At 34.4% G+C, this 23,878-nt stretch overlaps 1 protein-coding gene across 25 annotated transcripts in view; it reads left to right on the forward strand.

Annotated features, from left to right (window-relative positions):
- Positions 1–23,878, forward strand: part of LOC130051763 (dixin-like) — a 65,741-nt gene that overhangs the window by 17,017 nt on the left and 24,846 nt on the right. For 6 of the 25 annotated variants that reach the window (XM_056154367.1, XM_056154360.1, XM_056154378.1 and 3 more), the window contains exons 2-10: positions 60–134; positions 4,560–4,689; positions 15,546–15,671; positions 16,153–16,286; positions 16,583–16,680; positions 17,143–17,372; positions 19,517–19,659; positions 22,131–22,208; positions 23,024–23,128. In XM_056154367.1, the coding sequence (XP_056010342.1) occupies positions 60–134; positions 4,560–4,689; positions 15,546–15,671; positions 16,153–16,286; positions 16,583–16,680; positions 17,143–17,372; positions 19,517–19,659; positions 22,131–22,208; positions 23,024–23,128 (1,119 nt within the window). The remainder of the gene's footprint in view (positions 1–59; positions 135–4,559; positions 4,690–15,545; positions 15,672–16,152; positions 16,287–16,582; positions 16,681–17,142; positions 17,373–19,516; positions 19,660–22,130; positions 22,209–23,023; positions 23,129–23,878) is intronic. The other 19 variants (XM_056154362.1, XM_056154379.1, XM_056154369.1 and 16 more) reach the window with 5 other exon arrangements.

A 23,878-nucleotide genomic window follows, 5' to 3' on the forward strand; every position in this document is an offset into this window, starting at 1 on the left:
CTCTGAATTCAATAATTGTAACAGACATTAATATTAGATTTTGGACTTTATTTTACAAGATGTCGGAGTCTAGCTCTCCCTCAAAAACCCCTGAGGATGAGGGGTCCAAATCATGGGAGGAGTGGCAAGTAAGTGTATGTATTATATAGCTGATCACCATCTGAGAGAACTGGTCTGTGTTCTTGTGTCTGGCTGTATGTCTACTTTGGTTCTATGTACATATATCTCATACCTTTTGCATGGATACATGTGATTGTACGCTGTTAGATGTTACCTTTGATATGTAAAGATAAAATTTCAATAGATACTTTTATTACATAGCTATAAAATGTAACTAAATTCTAGAGAAGTTTTGCAAGCAATACCTGGGCCATTATCTACCACAAACTCTTCATGAAATAATAGGATCTGCACTGAAACATTATGGATACAAATTATCATTTTTTTGTATTCGAGCTTTAAACAAAGTTGGTGGAGCAGCTATCTTTTGGTAAGCTGGGTAGCTGGTTTCGATATTTTATCTATTAGGCCAATTCAACTTAATTGATAGATTATCATCCCCGCCCGCCCCTCAAAAATTGGCCCGCCCCGAATGTTTTTATTTTGTGAAACTTCCGATTTCCGGAATATTTTCATGTCCAACTCCTGTATTTACACTTCTTGTTTACATTTCCAGTATAAGAACGTGAAAAGCCAAGGGAAGAAAATAGATCTATATGGGTTTCTAATTTCTCGCGTTCTTACAGACGTAAATCTTGAAGAAGTTATGTATATTTCTGTTATATCCTTAAATTAAAGCTTAACCTGGAATAAGTGTATGAAAATAGCATAGATTGATAAATGATACAGATCTGTTGAAAAAAAACTAGTTTGTCTTTGATATTTTTCTCAGAAAATAAAAATTAAAAAATAAAATCCTTCCACCTGCCCCATACTTTTTGCTGACCCTGGATGATAATCTACTAATTAAGTTGAATTGGCCTTAACTAGCATTGATCGATGCAGTTAGATAAACGTTGAAAAGGTGTGTAAATGTGATATTACATGCATTCATATCATTTAGCTATATAATATAGGAGTTCTTGAACTTGTATTGGTGAATATTGGAAATTTTTAAATTTTCACAACCAAATTGTCCAATATTCACCAATTTAAGTTCAATAACCCTATCGTATTACATTCAACACTATGATTTGATGTCTGATAGTATATATTAGGGTATTTGTAAAGTAATGATTGGTATATTGATTCAACCTTTACTTTCTGAAGTTTTCATGATGTATATCTGATTATGTAACAGTGAATGTACTGTTACAGAGGCAACTAATTTTGTATTTTTGAATGACTCATAGTAAGAGATGTGACTAAGATCTGATCGATGCGTTCTACTGTATACTGCTCAGAAGCTGCATCAAAAACTCGGCTTTCATTACATCTTAATAGGGAGAGTATATCCAGTCAAGGAAGATCACAGCTTATAATGAAAGGAACATTGATACAAAACATCAATTATTTCTTTAAGGATATCAGATTATATTGCAATTAAGAAGAACTTTCAGAATCAACATTACAGATTTACAAACCAAAAACAAAAGAAGTGAAAATGTGGTGAAACAATTACTTAAAACATCCCTAAAGGACTAAATAATACTAGCCTTTCTGGGCCCTAGTAAAACTCTAAATCTTAAAGCTTTAAAGAATCAGGAGATCTTTTATCTCATAAAAGAGAGTGTGTTCAATGCTGTTTCACAGAATTTATTTCTGATATTTACAATCATTTGGAGTAAATTGCGTCAAAAGGGGCATGACTTTTTTTATTTTACTAATAATAGATTTAAACGCTAAGTTTTGCACAAAGTTGTTCAATCACATATGTATTCTGAGTATATAAATCTGTAGTATAAATCTAAAGTTTGTCAAAATCTGTGCTCCATGTTTTTGATAGAAAAACTGAGTGAAAAATATCCATTTTATGTCAAAACCAAAAATGGCTGCAAAACATGTTTATGATATCATAATTATGGTTCAATGTCATTTTGATCAAATGAACTAAATTTTATTGGAATTGGTGCTAAAGCACGAATGTTCATTATATGAATAAATAGGGCCCTTGTTATATACATGTTCTTTGTCAATTTTATTTTTTTCTTTTGTATTTGTACAAGTTCACACCATTATTTATTCTCTATGCGATATAGTTGTCTCCCTTCCAAAGAATGCTAAATGCCTATGGACAAAGCTTTTATGATTCAAAGAATAGTACCTGTGAATGGTATTATCGACAATTGTTTATTTTCTTTTACAAAGGGAATATTATGCGAGATATATCGCTGTCAGAATTAAATCCACTTGTGGCTAGACTATTTACAATGGGCTTGTTCATTGTAAAGCTGTTATTGGGTTAGGCAAACAAAATCTAAAAATGTTCCATTCCTTAACTTAATCATTGATAAAGATAGGGCTTTTTCACTTGATTGAAGTTTTTGAATTTGAATTCATGTAAATTGAAAACTAAGGAAAACTTGTTTGAACTCAAATAAATTTGCAAGTGAAGTTAAATGGGGGAAAGATCCTTTTAGTATGAGCAGTAATTGTGATGAAAAAGTGACAAAGAGCTGTTTGAGATTTAACTAGATTATACGTGGAGGTTTAACTAAAGATTTATAATTGATTTATTCCAGTTTGCTACTGGGCTAAGAAGTTTGGAAAACTACCTTAAGGATGGATTCTTCTCATATTTATTGAATGCATTAAGATGTACATGATATTTTGTCTGAAACAACTGTAGAATGTGTATAGTCTTCTGACACACAGAAAACTGGGTGTCATAGTTCTTTTTTTTTTTGTATCAAGGGTAGCTTAAGGTCACAATTTTTCCATACCAAAGCTTCCTAAAATTTCAATAGAGCAGGCATACATTGTATATTCTTAGTGATTTATTACAAATTTTTTCTAATGGTGTAAACATAATATATGAATGTGCAAAGCAGAACTAATCAACATTAGTTCTTTATGTTACGATGATTAACAATAAATCATACAACTTATATTAATGATTCCATCTTTGTGTAAAGGAGTCATTGATGTGGGAGGAAATCGGGGTTCCCAGAAGAAACCCACGTGTCCGACCTTGTGATCACATTACCCTCTCACATACAACCACTGCTGGTCCTGAGGATCAAACTCGGGTAGCAGCAGTGAGAAGCGAGTGCGTTAACCACTACACTACCCGTTCAATATTAAGATATAAGGTTGTCTGAATTGCTGCTGATAATTTGAAATTTATGTACATTGATCATTTTGTCATACTTGTGCTTAGATTTCTTATGGACTTTTTCATATCTACATAAAATAAAATAGGGTATTGGAGCATATAAGAGATAGAAAATGATTTTCTGAATTGTTTTCCTTAAGAAAAGATTAAGGATAGGGCGTTTACAATGGCCCCAAGAGGGTGGGTGTTGCAGTTCATATCATCATTTATTTTCTTAAACGAAATTTGTGTTTTTCCTTTTATTTCTTGTGGAATTCCCAGCTGTTAAAATAGATACGCTGTATTAAACAAGATTCATATGCACGTTGTTTACAACTGCTTCACATTCATGAGGTTGTCATTACAAATGGTAAAGGTATGGAAGGCAAAAACATTGGAGATGTAAATATTCCAATTTGTCTTAATGATGACAAGAATCCATCCTAAAATGTATGTATTCTTTATGTAAAGAGAACTTATGTGACATGCCTGTTACAAACGTCAGCAAGTTGCATGAAACTGAATGAAGAGCATGACATCTTACTTTTCTTTCCACCTTTATGTCAGGTATTAATTATTAGGTACATTTATTTACCACAATGTTGTATGAATGACTTTTTTGAGAACCTAAAAAACATGATCAGCAGATGGGTTCATAATAGATAGAAACATACGAATATTTATAGATAAGTTTTTCTGATCGATTTTTGTTCAGTTTTCTCAATTTCCAACTCCAGAGAGGACAAAGTAAAAGTTACTTCAAACCAACATGGATTGTAGGACAAGGATGGGGCTGATATGTGTGTCCAACACAATATGAATTTTACATAAAATTAGTCTTCTATAGGAACAACAATGTAAGCCCACACCCCCCTATACATGTACTGTGAATTTAGATTTGTTCAAGTCATAACCTTGGGCTAAGTGAAGGGCCACTAAAAGAATTCAATTCTTAATAAGAAGAAAGTGACTATTGTCGGAGGAGGATACTGAAATATTAATGATATCCACGAATAATAATTCCTCAACCACAAAATCAGTTTCCCACAAATCTGCTCATTTCTCTACAACCCAGGACCCCACGAAAATGAGTGTGTGGTAGTCTGTATATATTAATAAGATTGTCGTACCAGCATTTCAACATCAATGATAAGAAAATTAGTCTTTTCATTCTTACTAATTTGAAGTTCAAACTTTGAATTGAATGTACATGTACCAGTAGATTCTTTTCTTCTCATTGATTTGAGAAAAAAAGTAATGAAATCTTGACCGTGATCTTTTAGAAGTATTTTAAATTTCTTTACAGAACCAGTTGCATGCTTATGTAGCATGGGTAAACTCACAGTTAAAGAAGAAGCCAGGTGTTCGGCAGATTGAGGACCTCAGGAATGATATGAGGGATGGAGTAGCGATTGCAGAACTGATTGAAATTGTCTGTAAGTAGGAAGTAAAACCACAGTGACTGATCCATTCACCTCCTTATTTAGATTTCAACCAAAGGCTCAAGTGAGCTTTTCTGATCAAAACTTGTCTCTTAATTGTCTGTCGGTGTTGTCAGTGTAACTGTGTTATTAGTGGTATAAACTTTTCACAATTTTATCTTTTTCTCCAGAACAATCAGGCCAATTTCAACCAAATTGGGCAAGGAGTATCCTTAGGTGAAAGGGATGGGAAGATAATTGGGAAAAGACAAAAAATAGGATGGGGTCATTTAACTGTTATGTTTATGTTTGATAGAGTTGCATTAAAGTTTTAATTACAAATACAGAGCTGTGGAAAACTGCCGGTCATGCCGGCAAGACCGGCTTAATTTGGCCGTGACCGACATAAGTTGGTTAAATGTCGGACCGCATGACCGATGTTGTTTGCACCGCCCGCATTAAGAAAAACACAAAATACCACCCCGTAAACAGTCAATCTTTATCCAGAGTTGTCGTTTCTTATGCATCGGTAATCCTCGGATGACTTCACTACGCAATGCTTTAGGCCTATACAATGTGTGAGGTGGAAGCCACTCGAGGATCTCCAAATGAAACTTTTGTCTGGTTTCCAGGCTCACTAACAACGACGCATAGTAGGGACAGGGAACCAGGCAAACTAAACCGCGCGAAAGTATGGCGTCGTGGCCGATCAAAGAAGTAGGTATAGTTTCTAAAGTCATCTGGCCCAAAATATCGATGATTTCACTTGGAGCTCAAACCCTGGCATTCAAATAAGGAATAGATTAGCAAACCCCAAATTCGCTCAATTTGATCAACAAAATGATTTGTGTCATATGACGAGAGCTTGAAGTTGGCATGAAATTGTAAAAATGCCATTTTCATTGAAAATATCCACAAATTCAGGTTGTTTTCCTTTCAGAAAACATACAGCGCATGCGTCGAGCAAATTCATATTCAAGCATGTTTTTCATCTTAAAATAATACACAATATATATCATTTTCATTTTGCTCGACAAATGCGCACTTCTTTTCCTGAGCAATAATCTGTATGATATTTGACAGTTTTCAGGCTTATTTTGAGAAAAAGGCGGGAAATGTTTTATTCATGATGTCATAATGCTCTCCATTTAGGAATATCATTCTGATTTTGTTGATATAATATACCTGTCATATATTTTACTTTTTTAAAAGGTTAATTTCAGACACATTTTATAGAGAGAAAAATTTTGGGCATTTTTATATATACAATGGTACCTTGTTCTTTACACCGGTAAGTGATTAGTATTAGATGAGAGACAGAGTGTTAGGGATGGAATAAGAGTAGGTGAGAGAATGGATGATGAAGAGAGTGAGTGTGAATCAGAGTGTGAGCAAGATTTTATTGAGAATGAAAGAATGGTGAGAGCGGTTGTGAGAGAATTAGAAATTGAGTTCGAAAACTAATGTAAGACATGTTATAATAAACTTCTAAAACCTGCGATCTTTGTGTTACTTCAGTTTTATGAATTATGTTAATTTTAAGTCTTAATATTCGGACAGGTTTAAATCTGTTTGGACAGGCAAAGTAGATAAACATGTCTGTCCGATTGACAGGCTTCTGAAAAAAAATTTCCACAGTTCTGCAAATATGCAGCAGGTTGTTTTTTAAACTGATTATATGTGCTTTTCCTGCATATCTTTATTATTAGCCGAGTTGCGTAGCAAATCTCGGCTTTTAAATTGGCGAAGGATGGGCGTCCAGTCGGGCGGGCGGGCGCGTACACAATTAGCTTGTCTGGTCTCTAACTTTCATACTTTTTGGTGCATCTTTGTGAGACTTACATAACATGATCACATCCCAAAGAGGAAGGTTCCTATTTATTTTGAGGTCAACAGGTCAAGGTCACTTTGTCACTAAATGCCATAGATTTGAGCTTGTCCGGTCTCTTAACTTTCATTTTACTAGGGGCATATTTGTGAAACTTACATAACATGATCACATCCAAAAGAGGAAGGTTCCTATTTATTTTGAGGTCAACAGGTCAAGGTCACTTTGTCACTAAATGCCATAGATTTGAGCTTGTCCGGTCTCTTAACTTTCATTTTACTAGGGACATATTTGTGAAACTTACATAACATGATCACATCCAAAAGAGGAAGGTTCCTATTTATTTTAAGGTCAAGGTCTCTTTTTCACTATATACTGTAGATTTGAGCTTGCCTCTAACTTTTATACATGTACTTGCTGGTGCATGTTTATCAGACTTCAAATCCTGATGACATTAAAGATTCATGTTGCTTTTGAAATCCAAAGGTCAAGGTCATTATCACACTAAATACCTATTGCGGCCATTCAAAGCTTCATACTTATAAACTATATTAAATACGTGCATGTTTTTACTTCGTGAATGCAAGCGTGCATAATTTTCCAAACTGCAACTCGGCCATACGCATCTTTGATGCGTTTTAGTGATTTTTAGCTCAAGTGAGCTTTTCTGATCACATTTTGTCTGGCGTCCGTCTGTCTGTAAACTTTTCACATTTTCATCTTCTTCTCATGAACCACCGGGCCAATTTCAACCAAACTCGCCAAAAAGCATCCTTAGGTGTAGGGGATTCAAGTTTGTTCAAATGAAGGGCCATGTCCCTTTCAAAGGGGAGATAATCACAAAATGCAAAAATAGGGTGGGGTCATTTAAAAATCTTCTTCTCAAGAACCACTGGGCCAGAAGAACTGAAATTTACCTGAAAGCTTCCTGACATATTGCAGATTCACGTTTGTTCAAATCATGGCCCCCGGTGGTAGGATGGGGCCACAAGGGGGGATCAAAGTTTTACATACAAATATAGAGGGAAAAACTTTAAAAAATCTTCTTCTCAAGAACCACTAAGCCAGAAAAGCTGATTTTTACATGAAAACTTTCTGACATAGTGCAGATTCAAGTTTGGTCAGATCATGGCCCCCGGGGGTAGGATGGGGCCACAAGGGGGATCAAAGTTTTACACACAAATATATAGTTAAAAACAAATATATAGTTAAAATCGTTTTCTCAATAACCACTGAGTCAGAAAAGCTGATATTTACAAGAAAACTTTCTGACATAGTGCAGATTCAACTTTGTTCAAATTATGGCCCCTGGGGGGTAGGATGGGGCCACAAGTGGGGGGGGGGGGGTCAAAGTTTTACATACAAATATAGGAAAAAGCTTTAAAAATCTTCTTCTCAAGAACCATTGGGCCAAAGAAGTTGACATTTACATGAAAGCTTTCTGACATAGTGTAGATTGTAGTTTGGGCCATAATAGGGACCAAGGTTTTACATGCAAATATATATGGAAAGTCTTCAGATATGGGCCAAGGTGACTCAGGTGAGCGATGTGGCCCATGGGCCTCTTGTTACTCATTGTGATATGATGAATTTGATCAGATATTGAGAATCATTCAGCATTGTTTTTCTTTTCAAATTTTACTTGGATGTTTCATAGTCTAAGGAATGATAAATGAAATAAAATCATTGATCATCCTTTGAGGAAGAAAGAAACTTGAAACACAGATATGTGTGTTGCTGTATTCAAATTTGTTAATTTTTGTGTTTATTTCACAAACAAAATAAGTGCATACTAGCAGTATATTTCATTGAATTGTGCAGTGCACATGATTCTATAGGTCATATTTATCCCCCCCCCCCCCCCCTTTGAAAAAGAGGGGGCATATTGTTTTGTTGTCCGCTCAATATCTTGAGAACCTTTCACTTGATAATAATGATATTTCATATGTGGGTTGGTTATGAGTAGAAGAGGACCCCTATTGTTTTTCAGGTCAAAGGTCAAGGGCCAATCTACTCTGGACATAGGAATATAACGTTCGCTCAATATCTTGAGAACCCTTTGCTTGAAAAACATCAAACTTAGCACACTGGTACATCCTAAGGAGTAGATGACTCCTATTGATTTTGAGGTCCAAAGGTCAAGGGTCAAACTGGGCATAGGAATATACTGTCCGCTCAATATCTTGAGAACCCTTTGCTTGACAGACATCAAACTTGGTACACCAGTACATCTTCAGGAGAAGATAACCCCTATTGATTTTGAGGTCACATGGTCAAAGGTCAAGGGTCAAACAGGACATTAGAATATACTGTCCGCTCAATATCTTGAGAACCCTTTGCTTGACAGACATCAAACTTGGTACACTGGTACGTCTTCAGGAGAAGATGACCCCTCTTGATTTTGAGGTCACATGGTCAAAAGTCAAGGGTCAATCTACTCTGGACATAGGAATATAATGTCCGCTTAATATCTTGAGAACCCTTTGCTTGACAGACATCAAACTTGGTACACTGGTACATCTTCAGGAGAAGATGACCCCTATTGATTTTGAGGTCACATGGTCAAAGGTCAAGGGTCAACCTGGACATTGGAATATACTGTCCGCTCAATATCTTGAGAACCCTTTGCTTGACAGACATCAAACTTAGTACAGTGGTGTATATTCAGGAGGAGATGACTCCTATTGATTTTGAGGTCACATGGTCAAAGGTCAAACTGAACATAGTAATATACTGTCCACTCAATATCTTGATAACTCTTTTGCTTGACGGACATCAAACTTAGTACACTGGTACATCTTCAGGAGAAGATGACCCATATTGATTGTCAATTGTTGAACTGGACATAGTAATATATTGTCTCCTATATTTTAAGAATTATATGGTTGATTGACACCAAACTTGGTACACTGGTACAGCATAAGGAGTAGATGACCCATATTGATATTTAGGTCACATGGTCAATTCACTCTTGACATAGGAAGATATTGTCTGCTCAATATTTTGAATTGATGATACTACTATCAATTAAATGATGTATAACCCTTTTCAATTTTGCACCATGGGGGGCATATGTGTTTTACAAACATCTCTTGTTTTACCTAAATTCACACTAACAATCAAACTTTAAAGTACCCCATTTCATAGACAGCAAGAAGATTACTGGATTAAGACCACAGAACATTAACTGGCAAGATTAGAAATATACAGCATTTGTGACTGTCATCTGTTGCAGTCAAAACATTTAATGTCACAAATAAAAAGGGCAGGTACAATTCAGCATTGAGGACCGTGAAAACCCTGAAATTGTAGTTCTTGAAGTCAATTTCAATCCACTTTGCAATTATATGTATTATAACCAATATATACATGTAATGGCCGGTGTCGCAAAGGTGATATCTTCAGAAATGCATTGATGATCATTAAATACGTTTAGTAAATTTTAAGACATATATTTGAATACCATAACACTCGTAAAGAATGATTGTATGTCATTTCACAAAAATAAAAAAATAAATCTATTTGAGGTTTTTGAGATCATTATTGGATAATGTTTGTGCCGTTTACTTTTCATAGATAATTTTCAATGAACAGAAATCCATTTATCAATTATTTTCTGTTGTTTTTACAGCATACAATTTGATGAATTGATTAATACCGGTATATTTTTAAGGGAAGTTGGACCATTATCTACCTTTCTTCACCTGCTTTTGCTATGTATTGTGATTAGATGTTGGACCATTATCTACCTTTCTTCACCTGCTTTTGCTATGTATTGTAATTAGATGGTATAGGACACCTTGTTATGTGAAGTACTTAAATAATAATAATAAAATTAACCTTAACTTCTTTTTAAATCTCTGGGTGGCGAGTTTAAATCTCTCTTCGTGTTTACTGTTTGAAGAAATTCATAAACTTAAATGCATCCTTGGGGTAAACCTTACTAATTTTGAAACTTGCTACAAAAATCTCAGTGTCTCATTCATCCTTAAGATTGGTGCACCACCTTATCTAGATGGAGTTTTTGTTGAAAAGCATTTTTTTGTGCTTTTAATTGACATGTACTGCATTGAAGGCTTATAATTGATTACAATTCAGTTAGCAAAATGAAATTTTAATCTAAAGATTCCAGTGATGTAAATTGATGGTAAAAACAGGATGGTCTCTCAAAGTATTAATATCCATTACATTTTTTTTTTATTGAAACAGTATTTTATTATGAATAACATAATAAGGATTAGGCAGCAGGCAATGCCTATATTAGCCTTCTCCTTTAAGGTACAAGGTAAAGTCCACATATTAAATACACACAAGAAATTACAATATAGATATGAAGTAAAAGGATAATAAGTCATTCCAAATATAATGATTATATAAGTATTATGATTTCTTGATATGAATAATAGGCTAACAAAATAGAAATCCATTACATGTTGTGATACATGTAATTGCAAGTGGATGAGATTTATTTCTAAAACTACAATTTCAATCCAATGTTTTCACGGTGGTCCATGCTGAATCAAACCTGTCCTTTTCATTGTGACATCAAATGCTTTCACTGTAATAGTAGACAATCACAAACGCAGTATTTTTCCAATGTTGCCAGTTAATTCAGCTGTCTTAAGATGCTAGGTACTGCATTTCCATATGGGTGTAATGACAACATAGTGTGGGAAATCTGACCTGTCCACAAGGAAATAACGTGAATGTGATGGGACATAGTGTGGGAAATCTGACCTGTCCACAAGGAAATAATGTGAATGTGATGGGACATAGTAGTGGGAAATCTGACTTGTCCACAAGGAAATAACGTGAATGTGATGGGACATAGTGGGGGAAATCTGACTTGTCCACAAGGAAATAACGTGAATGTGATGGGACATAGTGTGGGAAATCTGACCTGTCCACAAGGAAATAATGTGAATGTGATGGGACATAGTAGTGGGAAATCTGACCTGTCCACAAGGAAATAATGTGAATGTGATGGGACATAGTAGTGGGAAATCTGACCTGTCCACAAGGAAATAACGTGAATGTGATGGGACATAGTGTGGGAAATCTGACCAGTCCACAAGGAAATAACGTGAATGTGATGGGACATAGTGTGGGAAATCTGACCAGTCCACAAGGAAATAACGTGAATGTGATGGGACATAGTGTGGGAAATCTGACCTGTCCACAAGGAAATAACGTGAATGTGATGGGACATAGTGTGTGAAATCTGACCTGTCCACAAGGAAATAACGTGAATGTGATGGGACTAACTACACTATGACAAACATGATGTTTTCAGCTTCTCCATTATCAACTTCCCATATTTGTGTATCAATATTCCATTATCACCAGCAGGCTCCTGACAAATATGTTGATGTTACAGGGGTTTCAACAATTTATTTAAAGTCAGCATTTTGCTAATTTTGTTGTCGTTATTATGATTTAATTTGCAAATACAAGCTATCATTGGGTCAAATACTGTCTGACATGTTTCATACCAATTGTTAGCTTGTTCTTTGCATGCTGCTTTTTACTATGGATTGCTCTGTTTGCCTGATTGGGATAGAGGGCCAAGGAGGTGTGACCAGTTAACAGGGGATGCTAATATTCCTAGGCACCTGATCCCACCTCAGGTTGTGTCCAGGGGTCCATGCTTGTCTTTCTCTTAATTTTGTATTCTTTATGGGATTTGTGAAATTGATCACTTATCTTCACTTGTTCATGCTCACATTTTGGACTAGCACTAGCCAGACAGAAGTGAAGTGGCCATAAAAAAGATTCCTGATTAAGTTACCACATTAATCTGATTTTTGGGATTACTGTGATCTGGTGATTGTAAAGGCAGATAAAAAAATTCCTTTAGTACAATGTGTAGTATCCCAGGAACTGATTAGGGGTTCTTAGCAGGTGTAGAAGGTCTACCTGACATTGATCTTATTTATTGTTCAATGAAAGCAAGAGGTTTAAATAGCAGAACAACCTACCTTGTTGACAGTGGGGAGCAGTAATTATTTGAATAGATAATTGGTCTGGAGATAAGATCAATGTCAACATAGTTAATAAAGATCAGAAAATTTGATAAAATAGAACTTTTGTGATCATGCTTGTTATGGAATTTTGAAAACTGGGTTGTTTTTTTTAGAATTCAGATGATTTCAAGTAATTATTGGGGAAGATGAAAGAATGAAATTAGTTGAATTACCAGAAGTTTATGTTTCAGATATTGAATCACTATGCTACATAAATGTATTACCATTGACAAATTGATTTCATTTTGTTCAGAATATTTAGTATTGTTTAACTGATATGATATTTGTTGATACTAGGTTTAGATATGGATGTTCCTATAAGTGAAATCTTCAACTCTTAATAATACGTAGTTACATTCTAATTGTGTGATCTTATTAAAGATTCGTGTCATTTAATCATCATACTAAGTATGGATACATACAATAATAATTTATGAGGAATCTGATTTTTATGCCTTAGTCATGAAATGGTTGAGGCATTTAGTGTTACCCCTTTCTGTTTATCAATAGAGGATCAAAGTTTTACATGGGAATTTATGTAATCTTTAACAAATTTCATATCAAGAACCTCTGATTAGAATTATTAATATGCAAGCTTTCCAATTAAATGCAGATTCTTATTTGACTACATGAGGGAAATTTGAAAAAAAACTCTAAGAGTATCAGGGATGTACTAAATCATATCAGTTTGCAAACATTCTAAATTTGTTTTTTCACGTTACCTGAATCACTCAGGTGACCTAATGCAATTTGGTCTGTGTCCGCCGTTCGTGTTGCGTTAAGAAATGAACATTTTTAACTTCTTGATAACTACCATTGCAATTCTTTTCAAAGTTGGTATGAAGCATCTTTGGGACAAGGGGGACATAAATTGTAAATTTCTAGACATCTACACCCGTGGGGCCTAAGAGTGGGGTAAAAGGTGCCAAAAATTGATCAATTTTCAAAAATCTTCTTTTCTACAACTGTACATCTGTAAGAAAAACTAAATGTATAGTCATGTAGAGCAGGAAGGCCTCTACCAAAATTGTAAATTTCATAATCCCTTGGGTAGAGATTCTGACTCCAGGGCCGGGCCAAACTTGGTATACAGGTGACTCTAGATGGCTTGAACTTCAATCTCATGTAGTTCTTGATTTCTGAAAGTGAAATGATGGTTCCGATTTTTTCTCTATATAACTAAGCAAATGTAGTTTCGAATTTTGAAGTCCTCAATTACTCGAAGTGAAATTTAAGTCTGGTAAAACATATTTCATTGTTTTTCACTCTCAATCTAGGTTATATATGCACACCATCCCTCAAGCATATAATTATTTCCACCTGGATAATGGTGAATGCCTGAGGCTAGCTTGTCCATATTAATTATGTGTTTACATAGGTGACCCACCACCTGCATTTTCCATTGGAGTGGATAGTTAATTGTTTAATTGGTAATTTTGAACCCTGCACCTCTGTGCCTTGCTTTTGTTAGATATAATCTGATTATATGTAAAATTTATTATTTATTTTGATTGTACTATGTGGCAGTAATGTTTAGAGACATGCCAATGAAACATTGTTATTTATAAGATTTTAAGCTTTGCAACGGGAAATTGTGACGAAAGTGCTTGGTGTAGTTACTGTTTAGTGACTTTGAAACTTCGTTATTAATGTTAAAATATGTACATGTTATTGTACCTCTATTTTAGGATGAAAAAATAAAAAATAGATGCATAAACTTTTAAACTATCTTTTCATTTATGCAAGATAAAAATAAATCAAGTCTGATTACCAAATAATATAAAGGAAAACGTGTGAAAAACAATCCTAGGATGTTGTAAATATGCAAGTGGGGATCAAAGTTTTACATACAAATATATTGAAAATCTTTTAAAATCTTCTTCTCAAGAACCAATGAACCAGAAGAGCTAAGATTTACATGAAAGCTTTCTGACACAGTGCTGATTCAAGTTTGTTCAAATCATGACCCCCCCCCCTCCCCCCCCCCCCCCCCCCCCCCCCCCCCCCCCCCCCCCCCGGGGTTAGGTTGGGGCCACAATAGGGGATCAAAGTTTTTACATAGAAATATATAGGAAAAATCTTTAAAAACCTTCTTCTCAAGAACCAATGAGCCAGAAGAGCTGAGATTTACATGAAAGCTTCCTGATATAGTGCAGATTCAAGTTTGTTCAAAGTATGGCCCCCGGGGTTAGGTTGGGGTCACAATAGGGGATGAAAGTTTTACATACACATATATAGGGAAAATCTTTAAGAATCTTCTCAAGAAACATTGGGCCAAAGAAGTTGACATTTACATGAAAGCTTTCTGACATCGTGCAGATTCAAGTTTGTAAAAGTCAAGGCTTCCAGGGTTAGGTTGGGGCCATAATAGGGACTAAGGTTTTACATGCAAATATATATGGAAAGTCTTCAGATATGGGCCAAGGTGACTCAGGTGAGCGATGTGGCCCATTGGCCTCTTGTTATAGTAGTGGTGAATGGAAGTGGAAATGTAAGTTTAAACTGATGAATTGAACTTATGTACTGAAGGATACCCCTCCCCTCTTTCCATGATTTTGAGATTTGGGCAGAACTACATTTTTTGCTTGTCACAGAATTTTCAGACAAATGTTGAGTCTTTCTCCCCACATACTACTTTAAAAAATGATGCTATGTGTCTGATTTCACTATCTTATAGTTACATGTGCACATACTGGTTTACTGAAAAGTTGCCCAAAACGCAGAAAATGAGATCTTGTTAGGTATACTTAAGTTTTAAACCGTGATTAAATCAGAGATGAAAAAATTTCGGTATTTCTTATTTATTATTCTCTTCACAACTAATTCAAACAAAAGCATCAATTCTATATTCTATTTTTGTTTCATTTCCACCCAATGTTATTGACACATCCTTGGACTTTCAAAATATTTCAAACTTAAATGTCAGTGGGTTTTTTGTGTCATTCTGTCATGTCTAGTTTTCTTTTTTATGTAGGTCAAATTTGATTCTCGATATTCTTAATACTGAAAATATATTTCAGCTGGTGAACATCTGAGTGGAATACACTATTGTCCTTCAACATCAGCAGAAATGAAAGAGAATGTTGATAAAGTGTTACAGTACATGGCTGCAAATCATATTCGCATGCACCATACCAACTCTAAAGGTACGCAATATTTTGTATGCACCATACCAACTCTAGAGGTACGCAATATTCTGTATGCACCATACCAACTCTAAAGGTACACAATATTCTGTATGCACCATACCAACTCTAAAGGTACATAATATTCTGTATGTGTACTTTTTAGCGTAATTAAAAAGAGCACAATTGTAACTGAAATGCATACACATACAGTATTTGATTGTGTTCATTATTATGCCAAATGAAAATATATTACAAATCGATAAATACATTTTTATAGCCACTATATATTCTACATTAGAAATTTTACAATTGAAAATTTTACTTTACTAAGGTAAGGGTAGAAAATTTAAGGGCAGTAAATATAGTTCAAGAATTTAATTGGAATTTAAGAGTAATGAAATAATCATTAAAACGAATATAGTGTTTATACTTCTGTTCCCTCAAAGGCTCTCCTAAAAGCATATCAGTTATATTTAACTATGTTTATCTTTTATTTTAGACATTGTGGAGGGTAAGTTGAAAAGCATTATGCGACTGATTTTAGCCTTGGCTGCTCATTTTAAACCCCAGTGTGTCAAACATTCAACTCACCAAAGAAGGCAATCAGGATCTGCAATGACAGGTCTCGTTCAGGTAAATAGGTTAAAGGTTAAAGGTTAAAGAGTAAGAGTTCAGACTTTATTGGTTTTAATTGCTATTTGTGTATGTGAATAATCTGAAAAGCTCAGAGGGTAAATAACATCAAACCTTTGTTTTTAGCTTATCTATTGTGCTAATTGAGTTTGAAATTATGATTAATAGAAATTGTATACTGGTTAAAGGTCACATGCTCATAAATTGACATAGAACAGCTGGCATTTGTGTTTAACTTAATGCATGTCACAGATGCTTGATTGATGTATTTATTGATTTATATATATTAATTTCAGGGAGCATCTGCAGCTTTGACCGAGGCCCGCAGAAATGCTGCAAAGGCTGGTAATAGCTTTAGACGAAACCGACCACCAACCAACTATACTGATCGGCGGTTTGTATTAATAAATGAAATGAAAAATTTTTGAAGCTAAGACTTTAAGGAGGTATGCTACACCAGAGAAATTTGATATGGATGAAAAGTGGAGGATATGTACAACAATATTTTGAAATTGAAAATTTTTACTTTATTTAGTCAAAAAATGCAGTTTTAGTAGACAGCAATCTGAAAAAAATTCAAAAGCCTTGCTGGACTCAAACACACGATCTACAGTTCAGCAGTTGACGTACTGAACTACTCAGCTAGGCAATGATTTTTTAAATGAATAGACAAATATTGCTGATATTTATATTTTCATCCATGTTTTAAAAGGATAATGGCATAATCAGCCATTATGACGATGTAGAGTACCTCCTTAACTGAAACTAGATTAAAAACCATTAAAAGAAGGAATGTAAAGTTTTTACAGGCAGTTTACAAAATGAAATGTGAAAAATTTGGCATTTCTTTATCCAGAAAAACCTATCATGGCAGTAGTTCAGACCAGTTCAGTGATTCAGACCAAAGTTTTGGGGACCAAAGAAAATCTTTTCTGGGCAGGGATGAGGGAGATGGAGCCAGTGCTGACAAAAGTCCTGTTCCCAGTGCTCACGTACCTAGTTCCTTGACTCAGCATCCTGCAGCAAGGGGCATATCACTCTCCAAAAGTCATTCCTCAGATCACATATCAGGTGTGGTAAAAAAAGGTAGATTCTTTAAGAAAAAAGACCAACAACCAAACAAATTTAGTTACAGGTACAGTGTCACCTCGATCTATTGCCCTCTTTTATCCCAGCCTATTTTGGTGTTATATCAAGTATGCCATTATTAAAGAGTTTGTCCATTGTAGTTCTTCAATTTGAAAGAAAAAAAATGTAGTTGATCAATTGATAAATGCATAGGCAATTCTACTGGAGAATTTCAGAATCAATTTTTGAATTAATATATTCAGTCTATTATTGCAATTAACTATACTTACCTGTTTTCATGACACATGCTAAATCTAGAATTGTTAGGATTCACCAGACAGGCCAATTATGTATAATTGTGGTTTCTAATCTCTGGTTGTAGGCATTTTATTGGGGGGGGGGGGGTGTATATAAAGGTAATCTGAACTTTTATGCCTGATATAGTGGCATATGGAGATAGACAAGTTTAGCATTTAATATTTTGGTGGTTTTTTTTTATCTGTTCTACTCATTACAATGGTGGCATGTGGGGGTGGCAATATACTGAGGTGACACTGTATTTTCACCACATATTGAAGCTGATTATGTATAAATATGTGTACAATCATTACTAAGAGAACATTGGCTCTGCCATTGAATTCATACATGTTCTTGCATTACCAGTAACTATGCAAAATGAGTTTGGAATTCCAATTATCAGTGAAATTTCTTTAAGTTGTAACAAATATATTAAGCCATACCAACTTGACTTCTTCCCCATCATGTTAATTGTCCTCCACTTTTGGTGAAAACATGTTGACATTAAAATCCTGTCAGATTGTCTGTTAGGCCAATTCAACTTAATTAGTAGATTATCATCCAGGGTCACCAAAAAGTATGGGGTGGGTGGGGGGATTTTATTTTTCAATTTTTATTTTTTGAGAAAAATATTAATGACAAACAAGGTTTTGTCAACAGAAGTGCATCATTTAATGCCAGATGGATATCAATCTAAGCTGATTTCACAGACGAATTTCAGGTTATGTTTTAATTTCAAACACAGAAAGATACCAAACTTCTTCAAGATATGAAGAACATTAATCTCTTCCATTCATATACGCCTGTAAGAAATTAAGAAAACCATATCTATTTTCTTCACGTGGCTTTTTTACGTTACTCTACCGGAAATGTAAACAAGAAGTCGGACATGAAAATTTTCCTGAAATCGCAAGTTTCGCAAAATAAAAAAAATTTCGGGCGGGCCAATTTTTGAGGGGCGGGCGGGGATGATAATCTATCAATTAAGTTGAATTGGCCTTAATTTAGGGTTCTTAAAGAAGCATGTGTATTCCTTGTGTCTATGGCTTTACATAGACAGAGATTATTTCTAAGTTCTTGTTTTAAAGAATTATGATATGTATTCCTGCACATGAATACCACATTTTCTCACAGGTAATTACATGTATATCTCTTGGGTTCGAATTTACTATTAAAGAGTACTCTTTAATAGTGAATTCGAACCCAAGCAATTTAATTGCCTGCACTTTTTCTTAAACTTAAATCAATGTCCACAAATACAGTAGAAGAATAGGTAAAATTATATTGTAAATAAAATTATATTGTAATTTAAGGTATTCAATGTGTAATGAAAGGAAATTGCACAATTTTGAAGTATGTATTTAAATCAAAATTGTGAAATAATGATGAAAGTAAAATTGATCAAATTCACATGATGGGAAAATGATTAGAAGCTGACATTTTTGATATTACACCGTTTTGAAGAGTTATCTGCCCTTGGTAAGAATAAGAAAAATTTAATTTTCTAAAAATATGTATGGTAAATGATGAATTTTATTTCATATTTTCATTTTAAAAAAGTGTATACAACTTTTTACCAAGCAATTTGCAATTTGTATGAAAATATGATTTATTTTAACAACATTTTAATGAAGTATGCTCTTTCCATAGATGTAAAATTCTAGAAGAATTAAATCAAGCAAGAATCAACATTTTGTTAATTCCTATGGTGGATTATTTTTGCTTGATAAACATTTCAAATGATACCATGATTACAAAAATCCCAACATCCATTTACTTGACATGAAATATGGTCATTATATATTGAATACCTTAAAACATGTGAATATAATCTTTTGCATTGGTATTTTTTTAATTTCTTACAGCAAAGGATAGTGGGACAGAATTAGAAGATTCTGGATCACACTATGTTGAGCGCTCACATTTTGATGACTTGCTTTCTGAATATGTAGATGTTTATGAAGATATGAAACTTACCAAAGATGATTTGCTCAAATTACAAGACTTGGTAAGCTACTGCAGTACATATTTTAAGTTTACCATGCATTTAAGTTAGGATAGAAAATCAAGTGATTTATTTCATGACTGTACATAAATGTACATGGGTATACAGGTATCTATTATGGTTGTTTATACACATATATCAGAGCTTGAAACTAACTTTTCAGTCTTCCAGTCAAGTATTGTCGGTAAGACAACTTACTCTTTCAATCCACAGAAAAATTAATCCGTCTGCCACTTAAACTGAAACTTGAGGTAATTAAAAAAAAATGAAACAATGCAAAACATTTATTGTTTTAATTAATCAAAGAACAAAACACAAACTGTTCCTCTTGGTCATACTGCAACCATTTCCGACCATTTAGCCATTTACCCAGAAAACTTCTTGACCATTTCTCCTTTTCATAAACCCAGTCATGCTCTTTCTTACTTTCATCACAGTCTTTCTGTTTTGATGAGTTTTGTGACAGGTTTTCAACACCTTTTATGTATCGATCGCTCTATGATCTCAGTTTCGATTTTGTCATCGTTTCAGTTGCACTTAAATTAATACTATTATTACCGTCTGTATCATAAAACATTTTAATGACACAGACTGATTGATTCTATTATTAAGATTCGGGACTTTCCAGAAAACAGAATTAGTAAATCAGGAAGAATTTTAAAAGTGGATTGTTCTACCTTTGCCTTTGGATTTTAGATTTTGAATATAAATCTGTCATTGTGAATGTGCAGATTCGGACTGATAGGTAAACAAATCAATATGCCCGCCGTGACTGACGGACATGCATTAGTTTCAAGCCCTGTATATTTACATTTCCAATGTTATTGCTTTTGATATCTTTACAAATTGTAATGATAGCCATTTCCTCATGAATGCACTGCAGTAATAATGTAAACAATGCACACATGAATCTTGATAGATATAGTACTTCTATTTTAACAGCTGAGAATTCTGATAAACTTTTCATGAAAACACTAACATACTTCATGAAGTATGCTGGTGTGAAGCATCACAGTTCATGCCCTCATATATTTTCAAAACTCAGATTTATTTCTTATCAATATTAAAGTACAGTGTATGTATATTGCCTAGAAATAAAAGGACGAAGTACATTTGGAGACAAATTCAACCCTATGTCCAAACTAAACAAAATTCTTTCATAGGGTATATTAGGGGTGAATCAATATATCGATATATTGAAATGTACCAGTATACACCTGTCCAGCGATATACGATACAGTGTTTCGACGATACGATACGATATAATGTCGGGGTTAAAAATAGCCCTTTTAATAGTCGGGATTGAAGTTCATAATTTAAAAATGGCTTCTAACAGGAACACGATTCCTCAGAAATCCCTGCTTTTTCATTGTGACATTGGGGTTTCCTCAGACTTTAATTGTCATTGTTTGTTTTCTTATGAAATAAAAGATATTTAACCCCTTCATTTTTATACCCCCCGCAATAAGTTGTAGGGGGGGGGGGTATACTGGAATCGGGTTGTCCGTCCGTCCGTCTGTAGACGCAATGGTTTCCGGGCTCTAAAGCCTTATCCTTTCCACCTACCATCACCATATCATACATATGGACTACCCATGGGATGAAGATGTTCCCTATCGATTTTGGGGTCAAAAGGTCAAAGGTCACGCACACTGGACACCGAAGTAGCAATATGGTTTGGTTTGTCATGCCATTTCTTTTTTACACTCAGAAAAGAGGTAGTTTATACCTATTACCAACACCCTTTGGGAGATTGGGGTAAGCGGGGAGTATTCTTAGTGAGCATTGCTCACAGTACCTCTTGTTTTTTTAATTTTGATATTTTACTTCAGAAAATGCTTAACTACCTTGTATATCCAATATATCGGATATCGCATCAGAAAATATTGTATCGTATCGTATCGGAAAATCTTGAGCAATACACACCCCTAGGGTATATGTATCTGTAAAATGATGATCATGTTTTTATGAAGCTTTGCTTCTTTATAATATATAGGTAAATACACACACACATATACATAAACTTCAAAAGTTTTTAAATCCAAAAGATGACAATTGGATAGAGAGTCAGCTTTATAGGATATGGTTTACAAACTATGCAATAAGATACTGTGGACATTTAATTTCATTGGGGCAAAATTTCGTTGTTTTTGTAATGAACACGACTCCTGTGGATTAATTTTCGTTGGTCAGGATCACTTTGAAAAATACATATTATGCATACCAAGTATAAACAATGTCACTTTTCTGCTAAAGTTGCTTAAATACTGTTGTGATATACACACCATTGGTTATGCATTATTTTTAAACATTTTTGAGATGAGTGTATCTCCGTCATTCTTTTGCAATTCAATGCGTACTTCAGTTTTGGAAAGTTCACGAGGCCAAAAATGATACCAAACAACTTAGTTCTTTGACATGATGTATCAGATTGAAATATTACCATTTCAGTGTGATATTTTTTTGTTTGATAGCTACTGTGTGGAGAGCCACCCGATGGTGATGAAGGAGATAAATCTGTTATAGTGGGGTCTAGTCCAGAGGAACAAATTGTGAGTAACAGATGGGTTTAAACAGCATCCCTTTAGAGGTGCCCTGAACTACCAGAGAAAAGTATAGTAATTCAAACCAGTTTCTCTGTTCACTTGCAGGATCTGGAGATTTCAATGTGATACCAAGTACTTAATAGATATTTAAATGTTCAAGTAGCACAGACACTAATCAGTGTACTTCAAAGGAGCATGGACACAATTTGAGCTGAAAACTTTCAAATTTTATTTTTCCATTTTTAATGTTTACAATGCTTAACTAAGGTATTTTTAATGGTCAGCAAAAATTTTAATGTCTGTTGTTGAGTTACAAATGAGATATGTAGCACTCACAGTTGTGTTATGTAAGCAAGGCTTGTGCCATGTTTTTGTTTACATGTAGATTGCCTATTTATAGAGAATATGTTTAAAACAAAATGAGATGTGACAAACACTAGAAACTGTTTAGTTGTATTCAGAATTAACTTGTAAATTGAAAAAAATCTGCTTTAAATGAAAGTTTGACTAGTATGTTTAACCTATGAGAACAAATGCTTGACACATACAAGTCTTGTTTACATAACAAAGGTTTGTGAGCTCTGTATCTCTCTTGTAACTCAACATCTGACATTTAAATTTTTGCTGACCATTAGACATATCTAAGTTAAGCATTGTAAACATTAAAAATGGAAAAATGAAATTAAAATTTTTTTTAATTGTTCAATTATACATGGCCAATACTCATCATGCAATTTGAGTTTCCTTTTGATTTAATACTGATTTATTGAATGAGGGCCATCAATATTCTGGAGGCTGCAAAGTTGTTCTACCCTTTTCAGGCAATATTAAAGAGCCAGGTACTGCAGTCTACAATACTACAGAATGATTTACGGGAAGATTTGTCTCGAACAAAGAATGAGTGTATGTTACTGCAAGGAAATAAGGTAAGGCCTAGAGATCTAGCATTTAATGGAAGTAAAAGTGACTGTTGCTTAAGTCCTGCAAACTATGAATAGTATTGCAGATCATATGGAATTAGCAGCAGTGTAAGCTCCTCTCTGTCACATTGATAGACATTTAGAATCACACACAACTGAATTATCTACGAGTGATACAATATATAAATATTGCAAGTAGTTGAGGGTAACATTGAAAATTTTCACCCTGAGAAAACCATTGTCAACCGAGGCGTAGCCGAGGTTGACAATGGTTTCTCGAGGGGTGAAAATTTCAATGTTACCCTCAACTATATGCAATATTTGTTTTATTATACTGAATGTTATGTAAACTGGAAAGCAGAAAAACTTACGTCTGTTGACATTGATCAATCACTGTCATGCAATATTTCGTATTTCGATGCGGGTACTCGCATTTATTACAAACGCTCAAACGACGTCGTCTAGCAATCTACGGCGAACCGTACGCGCATAAATTTGATGCATGTGATAATTTTTTATAATATCACCCGTTGTCAAGTACTGTTACCCGTTGCTAGATACTATCAACCTGGGGCGCTGTTTTCTGTTCTCAGAGGGTAACAATATGTTTTTTCAAATGCTTCTCAACCAATCAGGTTCAAGTATCTTACATGAAAGTATAATAAAAGAAATTATTACACCTCAATATGGATAATTCTATACAACATGTTATCTGATTGGTCTAGACAGTCATGTGCAAGGGAGGATATGTACCTC

This window comes from Ostrea edulis, chromosome 2, assembly GCF_947568905.1.
Source record: "Ostrea edulis chromosome 2, xbOstEdul1.1, whole genome shotgun sequence".
Taxonomy (NCBI): domain Eukaryota; kingdom Metazoa; phylum Mollusca; class Bivalvia; order Ostreida; family Ostreidae; genus Ostrea; species Ostrea edulis.